The sequence below is a fragment of the Protopterus annectens genome, chromosome 7.part1 (assembly GCF_019279795.1).
Source record: "Protopterus annectens isolate FY-2018-M chromosome 7.part1, PAN1.0, whole genome shotgun sequence".
Classification (NCBI taxonomy): Eukaryota; Metazoa; Chordata; order Ceratodontiformes; family Protopteridae; genus Protopterus; species Protopterus annectens.
The window spans coordinates 361,856,425-361,872,070 of NC_056740.1; the positions used below are offsets into that span (position 1 = coordinate 361,856,425).

At 41.0% G+C, this 15,646-nt stretch overlaps 1 protein-coding gene across 1 annotated transcript in view; it reads right to left on the reverse strand.

Moving 5' to 3' along the window:
• Positions 1–15,646, reverse strand: part of DNASE1L3 (deoxyribonuclease 1 like 3) — a 545,096-nt gene that overhangs the window by 360,872 nt on the left and 168,578 nt on the right. Inside the window, exon 2 of the mRNA XM_044078792.1 lies at positions 1,795–1,883. Coding sequence (XP_043934727.1) covers positions 1,795–1,883 — 89 coding nt within the window. The remainder of the gene's footprint in view (positions 1–1,794; positions 1,884–15,646) is intronic.

The window sequence follows — 15,646 nt, forward strand, 5'->3', positions numbered from 1 at the left end:
GCACGCGCGTTTATTTTGTGCTGTTCAGCATTTTCTGACTTCTTATATTAGCATGTTATGATACTATTGAGGAAGAAGGTATGTTTTTCTTGGAGGGAAAGTATAAAACCAATAAATATCTCAATGTTTTCCAAAAAGGCATTCACAGTGTAGACAGTACAGGCCTATCAAACTCCTGTCACACTGCATGAAAGTGCCGGAGAGTGACTGATAAATAAATTCACAGAGTAGTAGAAAGTAAGATGAGAGATGAGACATTCAAGTTCATATCAGGATGCAGCATAGCTGACCCAAAGTTTACAGTGAGACAGACAGTGAAGAGAAGAAGCTGAGACATGGAAAGAGTCCAATTAGGTAGCCCTAGACTTGGAGAAAGCATTTAACAAGGTGCCTAGAATGCTAATTTGGGCAGTCTTGTGATGGTTCAAAAGTTCTGGAAACACTAGTAGAATTAGTGTGGGTTGTGTACAATGACACCCAATGACATAAATACAAATAGTGTTTAGCCTTACAGAAGGGGTCCCAGAGGGAGTGGGGGTGGGGGTGTCATGGCTCAGTTCTGAGTCCACTGCTGTTCATTCTGGTGATAGTTTACATTAGCAATCAGGTCAGAGTGGACATAGCAAAAACGTTCACATATGCAGATGATGTGGCATTACAAGCAGACTCTAAGCAAGAACTTCAACAAATGATAGGGGGCTGACATAAAAAACAGAAGGCACATTGAATGAAACTAAGTACAGACAAGGCAGCTGTCATGGCAGCAAATAGCGGAAATAAGAAGAAGCTGAACACAGAGGTAAAAGGGAAAACAGTGGAAAAGGTTAACAGCTTTGAGTATCTGGGAAGGTGGCTGAGGAGAAGAGACATCTGAATGACGAGTTCAGAGTTATGATCAAAGGTGCTTCAGCCAGCATGCATGGAGCATCAGGGCTAGGGTGTGACAGCAGAATGCCAAGCAAGCTGAAAAGTAAGGCCCAAAAAGCAGTGAAATGATCATTTTTTTTCTCTATAGCACAGAAATCCCGGCAGTGAAGGCACAGCAGTTGAGGATGCTAGAGGGCATCTCATTTCATTGAATCAGAGATTACTGAAAGAAATTTAATGAAAAAAACATTTCATTGAAATCACATCTCATTGACTCACAACTCATAGACAATTGTAGAAGCCCATAGATAGGCACTGAGGTATGGTTTGTGTTTGTACACTGGCACTGATTCACTGTGTGTGTGTTTTCTATCTTTCCTTCACAATTGTGCAACCATGAAGTTAGTATATTTGAGGACTGGGGTAGGGGCAAAGCCTCCTACATGTGGGCTGCATGGGATATTCCCCCTGAAAAAATAACACTCTGAGTTACACTTAACTTACATTAAGTTTTTTATGAAATGTGAGTCAATGAACTGAGTTATCAGTGAAATGTGTTTTCATTGAACTTTTTCAGTGATTTGTGACTGAAGAAAAAATGATTCAGCAACAAAAACATATAATTCTGCATGCTGTATGTGCCATTTCATTTGATGCTGTCTGTGTTGAAGCTTTACCACTTGGGTTGGTATTTCATGCTTTATAACAAGAGGTTTTGCTAGCACTGAGTAGGCTAGCAGAATTTCATACAAACTCTTCTTTAAAGTTGTAACTATATAATTATGGCAAATCCAAAAGTAATAATCCTTCCAGTAAATAATTTAATCTCCCTCTGTTTAATGTATGAATGGCATTTATTTTCCATATATTGATAGTATGGCACTATAACAGACTGTAAATGCTGTGTTTCATGACAGAATTGCATACCTGTTCAGCTGGTCCATCAGATAAGGAAATGCTTTATTGGAAGAATCCTTAATCTCCATCAACAGCATAATATCACACCGAGAAATTGTCTGCAAGAGATATCAAAGCATACAACCTAATTAGTCTGCAAACAAACTTTAACATGTCACTTAGGATCATAGGATCATAGGAAGTTACTAGGCTATTGGCCCTGAGGCCCTTACAAGCATAGCCTTAGATGAATATCAGAATTCAGATCTGCATGCAGTCTGCTGAATGCATGTTACTCCTTATAATAGAATGATTTAATTTAAAATGCATTTTCTCCTGGCAACCCAGGTAAACTGCAATATGTCACTTGTCAGGCCTTGTTTTATTTTATACATTTATTAACTGGATAACCCCAAAAGCCTCTTCTTTATGTTGACTTGGGATCATTGTCTGCTTAAGTTACTTTCTCAGAATCACACAGGAGGCAAATGACCACAGAATAAATCAAATCCTGGTCCACCTGATAAAGCTTATTAGCAGCTCATGGTCTTTGTTTGCTGTGCTAAATTGCCTGTTTAACTGCTGGACATTAAATACATTATCACACAGCCAGTAAAATACAACCATGGCTATCTAGAAAGAGGAAAGAATGAAACAATACCAAATGTCACTACAACCAAGCATTGAAACTGTACTTTATAAAGGTTTAAATTGTTTAAGGACACTTAAGACCCATTTGTATTACGTTTCTACAACAACCTCTTTAAAAATCATTTAAGTACACTTTTGTTTGCAAACTTGAATAGGGGTGGGAGGTTGGCATGATGGTTAAGGTGTTTACCTTGAAGACACAAGGTACATGGTTTGATTCTCACATGGGGTAATTGGCTAGGCTTAAAATGGCCCACAAGGATAGTTAGCCTAGTATGAACCTATGAACCTAGTGACTGTTGCTGTAGTCTGTTTCAGCAAGGCAAAGTAAGGAATACCTTTCAAAGCGATTTGCTGTCACAGGAATGGATAAAAAGCATTGTCCATTCCTCTTACAATATGAATATACATACATGTGAATGGTTGTATCAATAAGACAATTAGGCAATGGTTATGATAACTGGGATTTAGTCTTGTAGTACCCAAGTGTCTCTGCTGATAGTTGAATTAGGGTCTGTGTGGTGGTGGGGTAATGAAGTAGGAGATGCTTTATCTGAGCAGTCAGTTAATCAATGTTAAAGAATTTACAGAATCCCTTTATTCCCAATTCACATGGTTAAAATGCAGTACCTTTAGAAAGCTTAATTGGAACAGGACATTATACAGGTATAAACTAGTGCTTAATGCCATCTGAAAGGAAATAGCAAAAAAAAATTATCTGCTACAAAACCTTTTGCATACTACATTAGAATATACAATCTCAAAAATGTGAGGTAATTTTGTTACGTGGCTGCATTTCAAGTAAGACCACATGACACTTTGCAAGGCTAAGTTGTAGTGAAAGTGGCCAAAGGGTGACAGAATCATAGGGCAAGGGGGCAAGTGAGTGCCCCCACCACTGTTCACAGACTTGTCATATGGGCCCTTGATTTTACCAGGAGCTGCTCAAATCTCTCAGTGAAACAAGTGTTACTGAATGTGTTTCTGTTTGCTGCTCCTGAGACTCCCAGCATGCGTATGATGCTATATCATAGCCAGGGAATCTTAAGACATAATGAATACATAATTGCTTGATCACTGATACTGCCATAACTACCATCATCCCCTTCAGTGGCACAGAGTTTTGATTGGTTGGCTTGTCAGCCAATAAACAGATAGTCAAGCCAAAAAGTTCAAAAACTAAAAAAAAACAGTAAACTGTCTTGTTAGCATACAATGGTGAAGTTCTAGGAGCAGAAGCAAGATGAGATACTGCTTTTTGCTGCTAATATTAAGAAAAAAGCCATGACCCCTCACCTATTCAATTCTTTCTGGTATCAAGAACAGGGGAACAGAGCACTGAGAGAAAAACAGAATCGGCCTTGCTGTCCAGCAAAATAGTCGTAAGACACAATGGTAACCTAACTTCTTTGCTCAAGAATTCCGGTTAAGATAAAAAATAATGGCATTACAAAGGCCCAACATTAGTGGCAATTTTTTTTAAATAACACTCTAATTCACTTAAAAAAGTTAGTATATAAAAAGGTAATAGAACAACGATTTTTGCATAAACATGCATTTAGAGGTATGAAGACTAACATCTGGCATTACTGATTAATTGTAATCCTCAGTAATTTACCAGAAGATCAAAACATTTAGTAAGGACAGGCCAAAAGTGTGAGGCAAAATCATGCATAGTTGAAAGATATGCCCAGGGGAACAAATGTATTTTATCTATTTACTCTTTGTTGACTAGGTTAGTCCCACTAGGCCAGTATCGATATAGGTTATAGGTTCACACTAGGTTAGCTGCCCTTGTGGGTCATTTTAAGCCTAACCAATTTCTCTTTCAAAGGTAAGAATCAAACCCTGTACTTTGCATCTGTGAGGCAAACATTTGACCATTATACCACTACCAACCCACAGTATGCTTTCAGGGGAGGCCTGAGGTGGTATTCATATTGACTAGAGGAAATTTGGCTGGGACACTAGGGAACTTCTCTGACTCTTTTCAATAAGTACCATAGGATCTTTTATATCCATTTGAGCTGCCACAAATTCAAATAGATAAGGTCTCAATTTAATGTTTCATCCAAAGGATGACACGCTCAAGAGTGACACCCCCATGCTGAACTACAGTGTCAGTAATGTAAAATAAATCTTAATACCTGTGGTGGGAATAGAACCCACAGCCTTCTGATAGACCAGCACCAAAGTCTAGTGTGCTACTGACACTACTAGCATGCCAAAATAATTAGTAAACAAAAATATTAAAGTTGTTAAAGTTGACTATTAACAAATTCATTTCCTTTTAATTCATTCACAAATACAGCTACAATTGTTTTTTTTCTTTCTTTTTTTTTTTTTTGCTGTATTAAAATAAGAAAATCATCTACTGGTAAAGGCAAATAAAGAAGAAGGTCATTACTTCAATGGTTTTATTGCTTTACCAGTGGATGATTTTTTTTTTATTTTAGTTTCAGGTTTTTCATTCAGCTGACGGTTTTTTATTGGAGTTTTATGGTATACCCTTTTAATAATGGCATTTATGGAAAAATAAAAACCACTGAAGTAATGTCCTTCTTCCTTATTTGCCTTTACCAGTGGATTATTTTTTTTTATTTTAGTTTGCGGTTATTCATTCACCCGGGGCTTTTTTGTTAGAGTAATACCCAGAGTTCCTTGTATTATCTCATGAGATGGCATCTTTAAATGAGTAACTTTTCATAGTTTCATAGTTTCATAGTATAGTACTAGGCTATCTGCCCTAGGGCATTTGTAAGCCTAGCCATAGTGATGTGGCTTTTGCCACCCCATGAAGTGGTACAAAAATGTACAGAATAAATCTAGAATACTGTGCCTCTGTCTAGTAGTGACACAGTGAAGGTCCCCTTATATAATAGAATTAGTTTACTGTGCCCCTGTCTAGCAGTGACACAGATGTGACCCCTGGGGTAAACTTACGATCTCCCATCCACTCATCAAGATTTCTCTTGAAGAGAGTCAGTGAGGGGCTCTGCCTAATACGAACTGGGATCCTGTTCCAAAGCATGGGAAGCCTCTGGGTTATGAATCTATCCCTCCAGCATGTCCTATTCATACTTGTGCCGAGGTTTAAGTCTTTAGCTCTCATGGTCCTGATAGATCTGGATCTTTTGAGGTGGAGCATGTCCATCAGATCCTGATTGGACATGGCCCTGTACGTCAGGCAGAGATCACCTCTGAGCAGGCGGTATGCTACTGAATAGAGCTGAAGTTTCTTTAGTCTGGCAGAATAAGACATATGTTGGAGACCCTTGATCCTTTTGGTGAGGTACTTTTGTGGTCTCTCCAGCTGTTGCAAGTGCCGGGTGAGGTACATACCAAATGGGGCATTGTACTCAATCATGGGTCTGATGAGGGAGGAATATAGGGGTACAATGACATCCTTGGATCTGGATGTGAAACCCTTCATGATGAGGTGTGCAAGGTAGAATGTTTTTCTAACCACTTTGGCAACGTGGGTGTCAAATGAGAGGTCGCTGTCTACTTGGGTCCCTAGGTCTCTGATTACTTTTTCTGTACTCAGTGGGTTGCTGTCTATGTGATAATTTGTGGGTACTTTGTTTTTCGAAAAGGCATGACTATACATTTTTGGCATTTAGTTTAAGGCCGTGACTACGGCACCAGTTGTCCGTTTCAGTGAGGCCTTTTGTAGGATGTGTGTATCTGCTGGTGTATCGACTATGGCGCCTAGTTTGCAGTCATCTGCGAACTTTGTCAGCCACAGCCCTCCCATGTTTGCTTTAACATCTGAGAAATAAATGCCGAACAAGAGGGGTCCCAGGACAGATCCCTGTGGGACACCACTTGTGACTGGCTTTGAGTCTGACATTGCTCCAGCGATTTTAACTTTATGGGTTCTGTCCTTTAGCCAGTTTGCAACCCATCTAGTGACATAAGGGTTTACTTTTAAGCTGTTTAGCTTATCTATGATGCCTGAGTGGGGTATTGTGTTGAAGGCCTTAGCCAAGTCCAGGTATGCTGTATGGACTGCTTTGTCCTCATCAATGGCTCTAGTGACTGTTTCGAAAAAGTCAACCAGGTTTAAAAGGCAGGATCTGCCCTTTACAAAGTCGAACTGGGTGGGGTCAAGCGTCTGTAGGTCCCCTATGTCTCCGTTTATGAGTTCCATAATGATTCTTTCCATACCTTTGCAGACCAGGCTAGTCAAGCTTATGGGGTGGTAGTTTCCAGGGTCTGTAGAGGCACCCCCCTTGTGGAGTGGGACCACTGTTGCTGTACGCCAGTGTTCAGGTACATATCCCGAAGTAAGGTTAAGGTTAAATAGCATTTTTATGTGTGGGTTTAGCTCTTCTTGGAGTTCACGTAACACGCACCCCGGGATACCGTCAGGTCCCATTGATGCTGTGTTTTTTGCTTTGTTTAGGGCGGTTCTCACTTGGACATCTAAGATGACAGGGAGATTACATTCAGCTGGGATAAGTATTTCTTCTTTTGGGGGTGAAGGAGGCGAGAAATTTGCACTGAACCTGTCAGCCAGAATGTTAGCAATATCTGTGGGTTCAGTGTATTTTTTGTTGTTGTGAACCAACTCTGAGCATATCTGAGGGTTTCTGCCCAGGTTTCTAACATAGCTGAAGAAGGCTTTGTGGTTATCTTTAGTGTCCTTAGCGATTTTTCTCTCAAAGTTTGCCTTGGATGTTTTTATGAGAGAACGTAGTTTTCTGCTAATGTTGATCAGCGATGTCTTCCCTTCATGGGATTTCGCTCTGACGCAGTAGCTTCCTTCTTTGTTATACAATTTGTTTATGGCTGAGGTCCACCAGACAGGACGCTTACATTTGGTGGAGAGGGACTTGGATTTGTTTGGGATTGCATGATCCATGCATTCTTGGAGATGTCCATAGAAAGCATTTGTGAAGGATTCGCATTGTGGGATGTGGTATCCACTGGCACAGTGGGCTTAAAGGATACCATCTCAGTCTTAAGAAGAATGAAGTCTGCTTTTGAGAAGTTTTTCACTGTGGTCTTTTGTGCTGGGGGTGGAGGTGGGATATGTATATCCAGGGTGATTAGTTTGTGGTCAGATCTCACTAGTGAGGGGTATACTTCCGGTGTGGAGCATTTTGTCCCCATGTTTGTGATGATCAGGTCCAGTATATTATCTCCCCTAGTGGGAGAGGTGACTAGTTGTTCCAGTGCATTTGAATTTATGAATTCCAGGAACCTCTGGGCTAGGGTATTAGGGCTAGAATAATGTACCCAATCTATGTTTGGGTAGTTGAAGTTTCCCAGTATGATGGTATTTTGTGATACATTCATATCCTCCAATGTCTTCAGGAAGGCTGAGTGGGGTTCTTGAGATTGGGAGGGTGGTCTGTAACATGCTACCAGTTGTATAGCAGTTTTGCCTATGGTTAGTTGCACCTGTATGGTCTCTGATGCTTCATATGTTGCTACTAACCTGGAGGTGTGGGTGTCCTTTATGAATATGGACACTCCTCCTTTGTGGTTCGCCCGGTTTTGGGGCGAAAAGCATGATACGAGGTATAGCCTGGTAGCTGGGGTGCTCTCAGGAGCCTTGAACCAGGTTTCAGTTACTGCACAGACGTCGATGTTCTCGATGCTGAGGAGTGCATCAAGTGCCTGCATCTTGAGATTTAGACTTCTGGCGTTGAGCAGCATTACCCTTAGTTTTTTTCCATTTTTGTTTTCTAAGGAGGTGGGTTTGTCTTTTGAGCCTTGCCTAAAAAAGGCACTATGGGGGTGGCAAGAGCCTTAGCCAATATCCGGAAGCCCAGTGGTGACAGGTGTAAGCCATCCCTTGCGAAGCAGCGTGGCTTGTCCAACATATCATCCCAACATTTCATTTAATGGTGGGCACATTATCTATTGGAGAAAATCTAAGAAATCAAAAGACATTAAAGACTGTCTAGAATGCACTGCAGTGGAAAGTTAAATGACTGTTTATATGTATTTTTTGTATATATATTTATATTTGTAGAGTGAGCTTCATGTTGAGAGGCATCATGTGAAATATCTTGATGGATGATAGAAAATATGCCATAACCGTCAATCTGTAATGCAGTAGACTAGATACTTTGTTAGCTCTTAATGATGAAGATATGTTGTTTTCATTGATATTGTCAAGGCCAAATGACTTAAATTGTTGAACGTATTAAATGAAACTTTGGATGATGAAGAAAGCTGTCAGTGGTAGCTTCCCTGTACATTGTACTGCTTGGGAGGTATTAAGTGTTTTTGTTGGAGCTGTCAGTGGTATCTTCCCTGTACATTGTACTGCTTGGGAGGTATTACGTGTTTCTGTTGTTAATTGTACATGACCATGATTTCTTACAGAATGCAGGTGACTCTACAAAAGTAGCATAACTGTCAGTTATGCCGTCAGGGACAACAGCATGACACTTATGAGGTAAAATGGGTGGTGTGCACATCATACATAGGTGATTTATTTTACTGTTGTTTGATTCAATTTGGGACGGTTGGGTTAGACTATCATTGTTCTTTATGGTGTTTGTATTACGGGCAATGGATGGAGTTTTTGTGTTTGACAGGGGGTTTAGGATTAGGGCTGTAGATGGAGTTTTATAACTATGGAAGGGGTTGCAGGATTATGGTGTTAATTTTAGGGTTAGTACATCAAAATGGTATTGGTTTCTTCCAGCAAGCAGGCATGATTTGTACTTTAAAGTAAGGTATGCAAGGGAGTTTTGCCTGCATGGTATAAGTAGCTATCATCATACTGCATGCAGGCATAATTACTCATATTTCTGTACATTTCTCAAAACATGCACCCAGAAAATAATTGCTTGCAGTAATATAAAAGCACGTCTGGCTGAATAAATGCAATACTGATACTATGGGTCCTGGGGAGCACAGTTTCTAGATATGAAAAGATTCTGACAATGTAGAGAAAATATTATTTCCTTCTTCCGTTGTAATGCATGTAACTACTTGCTGGCTTGTTTTTGTTTACCATGAAAGTATGACTGGGTTATATTGCCCAGTTACAGTGGAGGCCTAGAGAGATGAGCTCTAAGAAGTAGTGCACGTACAAAATTCTAGAAAACTTTATAGAAAGGACACTGCTCAAAAAAATGAAATTCATTCAAATAGAATAAACAGGAGCTATCATACAAAGACATAAAAAGTGCCATTGGTGCATAATACGGAATGTAAGTGCTATAACTGTATCAGCATTACTAAATACTAGAGAGTATCACAAATATGGGAAGTAAAGTAATATTGATATAATGATTTTGAACATATTATCACAGCAAGAGGTTCTTCGGTTCGATTCTCAGCCGGAGTTCCTTCTGTGCGGAGTCTGCATGTCCACCCTGCGGCTGCGTAAATGATAAAGACATGCAGGTAGGTGTGTGCGTGAATAGGTGTGCCTTCTTTGAAGGTTGGGCATCGGGCTGGCACCTTGGCACCGTAAAAATCTACTGCCAATCATTAGCAAACCAGTGATCTGCTGTGGCGACCCCTAACTGGGAAAAGCTGAAAGACATTGTTATCTGTTTTTGCTAACAAGCTTTTATTGAACAACACTGATGTTTGCACTTTTTAAAATGACATTTACTTTTCACAATTTATTTCTGTTTGGTTTATTATGATTTTTTTATCTGATTTTTCAGAAACAATGTGCTAGAATCTAGGAGTCTTTGTAGGAGGCTAGAAGTGTGGAGTTCTACGATTGCTAAATGTGAATGAGTGCATTGTGGCCATGTAGGCTAACAACAAGAATGCAGGGAGTTACAAGGGAGTTGCCTCTAGGACTAATCTTTCCTTGAACTACCCTAAACTTTGTGGTGTTCCACAGGGCTTCATTTCTGATACATTAATTCACACTTATTCACAATGTACATACTCTCTGTCAAAGATGTTATTCAGAGGCAGGACTTGCTATAGTACTATTATGCTAACAATTTTCTGCTTTACCTCTCCTTTCCTTGGGTGCTTACCTATGACGCTTATTGTATTTTAAACTTTAACATGCTTGTTGGTATTTTGTGTTAGTGTATGGTCCTATATAATAAATGTTAGCGGGCCCATAGATTGAGAACAGCCCAGGGTCCAAAGTGTACTTAATCTGCCACTGTCAGCTAAAAAAAAAAAATGGAAATTAAAAAAAAAAGTAAATGGAAAATAAAAAAAAAAATAAGTTTGATTTCAATAAAACAAGTTTGTTTCTTTATTTCCTGCTATAGTGGATGAATACGTGTTTTGTTTTTGATTATTTTCAGCAAGAGTTGTAGCTGGCTTATTTGCCGGCTTGTACTCCTGTCTGGCACCTCTCAACACAAGGTTGATGAGCAAAATAAAAGTCTATTCTCTGATTGGAAGGAGGGGAAGCACCAGTTACTAACATCATACACTCATATGTTCTGCTTATCTCCGTTTGTACTCAATCCAGCACTATCACATCCTTTTCTGTATAAGGGCTCTCACTGACACCTGTCCAGTGTCTACAGAGTGGGAGAAAGACCTCCTTATCCTTGGAGTCTATCCCTGGTTGGATAACTGTGAGTCACTGCTGTTTTGATCCCATTTAACTTTGCAAACTTTGTATAGTGGTGGGTTATGCAAAATGTTAGGCAATGCTGGTGTGCACATTCCTGAGTGTATCCTAGCATTACTGCTCTGTAACCATCTCTAAGGTACTTGATCTTAGAACTATATTATCAGGCTTCTCTGGCAGATCTCACACACATAGTAGTTGCCTCCTAATTCTATCCCAATGTGGAATGCTGCAAATGGACACGAGCCCAATGTTAGCCAACTCTAACCCTCCAAATGCCTGCGTATATTCCTCAACCTAAATCACTGATGTTGCAGGCAGGTGATGTTTCTCTAGTTCAGTAAGTAGCTAGGTTTTCTGAATGTTATTATACTGATGTTTGTAAACTCCTCATGTAGTAATTAATCCAAAGAAATCAGGAAACATATGCTCTTTTATTCTGCTGGTGTACCATAGAAAAAGTGGAAAGACTATATCTGTTTGCTTGACATTTTCAGATATGGTGTTCCTTTCATAAAGGTACTACCCTGCATTCTCCTGATACTAGTAATAGAGTTTCCCCCAGATTCAGCAAGCCCTGCATGGTGTGCAGGACTAGTGCAGGCGCTCCAGCAGGCAATATGTCTGCCGTGCGATCCAGGAATAAGCTGCAGGGACTTGCACGAGTGCTCCTGCATTAGTCTTGCACAGACTCAGCTCCTGTATGCAAATTACCCCATTTGCAGGTGAAAACCATGCAAATGAGGTGAATTTGTGATCCAGGAAGCTGTCAGCTGGCCATGCAGGACTAGTGTAGTGTGCAGAAATGTACTTGGTTAGTAACCAGGTACATTTCTGCAAACTACAAAACGGAGCCATGACAGCTCCAAATAAAGGGTGTATATTATGTTGAAAGCATGCCAATGGCCAAATATATGGCCATTGGCATGAAAAACTGTTGCAAAAATAAAAACAAAAATAACTTTTATTTTTTTTAGCCAATTTCGGCTGTTTAAGCATAGGGCCGTGGCGCGCAAATGAGATTGGGCGAAAAAAAAAAACTAAAATAAGCATTCTAACCAAAATCACTATTTTGCCATTATACTCAATGGTAGGCAGAAGACAACATGGCCAGTGAATAGCGGTTGCTAAGGGGGAGGGGTTCAGGGTGGGACCTGTAACTATGCATTAGCAGGTAATCCTATGCAAATGAGGGGAATGATACTGAATTTCAGATTTCCCCTCAATGCTAGTCAGCACCCAACAGTGTAAGGTCAGGAATAGCTTGGTGCAAGCTTAGGAGTTGGCTAACATCATAGGGGGCTGTGTCAGGCATACTGTAAGCAGATTGGATCCCTGTGGGTCGGGTTTTCCCTTAGCTTAGCAGAGCTAAGCGGGGGGGGGGGGTCTGTCTGAGGCTGCCTAGCACTCTTTACATTGCCTAAGCAGGTGTGCATGCCGCACGCTGTGTTTTAAAGGGAAAAAAAAGTAAACCAGGAAATAGCAGCTCTGTGCACATTTGAGCACTGTGTTTGTGCGGCACGCCCCTGGGCTTAAACAGGAAGGCAATGGGAAGGGAAAACAGTAGTAGGAAGTTAATCAAGGAGAACTAGCATATATGGCAGGTGAAATGTATCAGAATCAGCCAACTACATAGGCAGCAGACCAGCCCAGCCCAGAACACTACTATAAACTACGCAAACACCTTCCCCTCTGGTTTTTCCCACATACTCTACACCACCCATGTATACAAGCAGGGAAATGTTAACAAACAAAAACAACAAAATGATAGGGGCTGCAATAGCTATCATACATCAACATGTGGAAGAGGCTGAGGATGGTGAGGATGAGAATGCTGTCAACCAACCCACAGTGAGGAGACGGAGAAGAGTGTACAGACCCAGGGTAACCTACCAGGGGCTACATGAGCTGGAGATAGTGGAGTACTATAGGGTGGACAGGGACCTCCTACAGCAAATTGTTGAGCTGTGCCAGCATTGCTTGACACACAGAACTAACAGAGGGGAACCCATCCCAATGGATACCAAGGTATGTGTAGGCCTAAGAATACTAGCCACAGGAACCTTACAAAGGCCAAGTGGGGATTTCATGGGGATCTCACAGGCATCAGTATCTAGGTTACGCCACCAGTTCCTGGATGCCATGTTAGCACATGCCGGTGAGCACATATACTTCCTCAACACCCGTGAGGCATTGGCCAGCAATATGCGTCTCTTCCACCAAATAGCAGAATACCCTGAGGTAATGGGTGCTATAGACTGCATGCACATATGCATCAAAGCACTACCCAGTGAGCGGCATATGGTCTACATCAACCGCAAGGGCTTCCCCTCCATTAACTGCCAGGTTGTGTGCAATGCCCAGGGCAAAATAATGAATGTATGTGCTGGCTGCCCAGGAAGCTATCATGATTCCCACATCTGGCATCTGACACAGCTGTACCAGAGATTTGCCAATGGGGACATCCCTTACGGTCACCTAGTAGGGGATGCTGGTTACACACTGGAGCCATGGCTGATGACACCCATCAGAAATGCACACACACCCAAACAAGAACTCCATAATGAGGCACACGCACAGACCAGAATTATAATACAGCATGTGTTTGAGATGCTCAAGTCATAGTTCCGGTGCCTGGACACATCCGGTGGAGGCTTGCAGTACTCCCCAGCTACATGTACTCAAATTAGCTGCACCTTGTTCACTAATGTTATTCATGTAATTGTGTTGTGTGTATGTGTGTAGACAGCTCATACTGATGTCTAATTATTTCTATATAATTGTGCTGTTACTGGTGGATAGAATCACATTAGAGACCCACGGCAGACTGCTGCTCGCTATATTTTTATCCGTGACTGCATAACTATCTGAGGTTTCTTCTAACAGATGTTTTTCCAATTGGCTCAGTATCTGCATATACTAGTAGTTGGTTCAACATATATTTTCCTACATGCAGTAGCTATTTGCTCAGTTTGTTTTTTGTAATCTTTATAATATATCTTTACCATCTAAAAAGTGCTTACTCCCTCTCTGTACTCTTCTTTTCTAGACCTAACACCACTCTTAAGTATTCAACTGCAGTACCACCTTTATCATTCTTATAAGAAAAGCGTAGCCCGGGTCTGAACTGTCTGCAAACAACTAAAGTTAACTTTGAGTATGTGTCTACCTGTTTGAGCCAATACTCATTTTCCCCTAGAGAGCACTCTGCTTTGGCTTGTAAGCAGCACCCCCCCACACACACACACACACTCATATTCCACTTTCTCTCTTATTCCCTTCTGTTAGCAAATAGTATCCATAACTGATCAATACTGTGTGTTTGTTAATTTAAACTGAGACCACAGTAGCCTACTGATACAAGGTTATCCTGTTTTTCCACCTGAGAAATGGTTAGGAAATGACTTGCAGTTTCAGAGCAGTCCTTGGTCAATTGTGATTGTTTCTTAAACACAAACTTGTCTTTGCTTTGGCTCATTAGCAGGAGTACAAAGAACTGCCTGCTCACACCCTTGTTCTCCCCTCCCCCTTCCCTGTTTATTACCCTAAGACAATCCCAAAGTTAATAAATATTACCTGCGGCAGGCACCATTTTTAAAACTACAACCACCCTTGTCACTATCATATGTTCATTTATCAGTTAACTCTGTTACCTGATTGTTTCCTGCCCCCTCATAAGAGCAACTAACAGGGTCTCTACCCGCTTCACTCCCCACCATGCCCCCTATTCCCTCCCGCCCCCAGTGGTCCCACCTTTATTATACTCACAAACTCCTTCCATCGTTCCAATAGCCAACCACAGTGCTAACCCAACACTACCTCCTCCATCTTCCCGCTACTATCACACCTCCTCAACTAACATGTACAAGCATACCTTATCTATGCTCACTGCATGCATTCTCCTTGCATATCTTACATCCTACCAAAGCTCCATCATTCCCCCACTCAACCACTACCACTGTACTACTACTCACACCACCACTCATGTCTCACCCTCACTCAGCTCCCCTCCCACCATCTCAAGTACCATCCCTATACACCCCCCACATATTCTACCAACTATATTACTCAGACATAAAGCATCCCTACAACTTAACATAGTAACCCTCCCACCATACCTATTACCCACAAAGCACAATCATAAAGTTTCCCTTATAAACAAACACATTCAAAAACTGAGAAAACTAATAACCTCATGCATATCAAAACTAGCCCTAAGTGGAGACATCCACCCCAACCCTGGCCCTGCCATCTCCAACCCCAATCCTCATAATCAGACTAGAAACCACAACTTCTCCCATATTACAGCCAATAGAAAGCCAAGTGACTTCCTTCTACTAAGCCTAAATATTAGAAGTATATCCAACAAAGTCCATGAACTCCATGCCACCATAGACTTGTACTCCCTAGATATAATCATCCTGACAGAAACCTGGCTAAAACCTCACATTACCAGTGAGCAAATACTCCCTACAGGTTACAGCATACTAAGTAGACTGGCTAAACAAGAAAGGAGGTGGTGTAGCTATAATATTTAAACAGCATCTAAACATCCAGATCTTAAAATCATCAGCTCCACAAATAGGCAATGAAGAAATAATATATACCAACCTCAAAATAAAACAAAACAAAACCGTCAAGATAATTGGATGCTACTTACCACCTGGCCAAAACATCCCTCCACTAGAAAACCTCTTCAGCTGG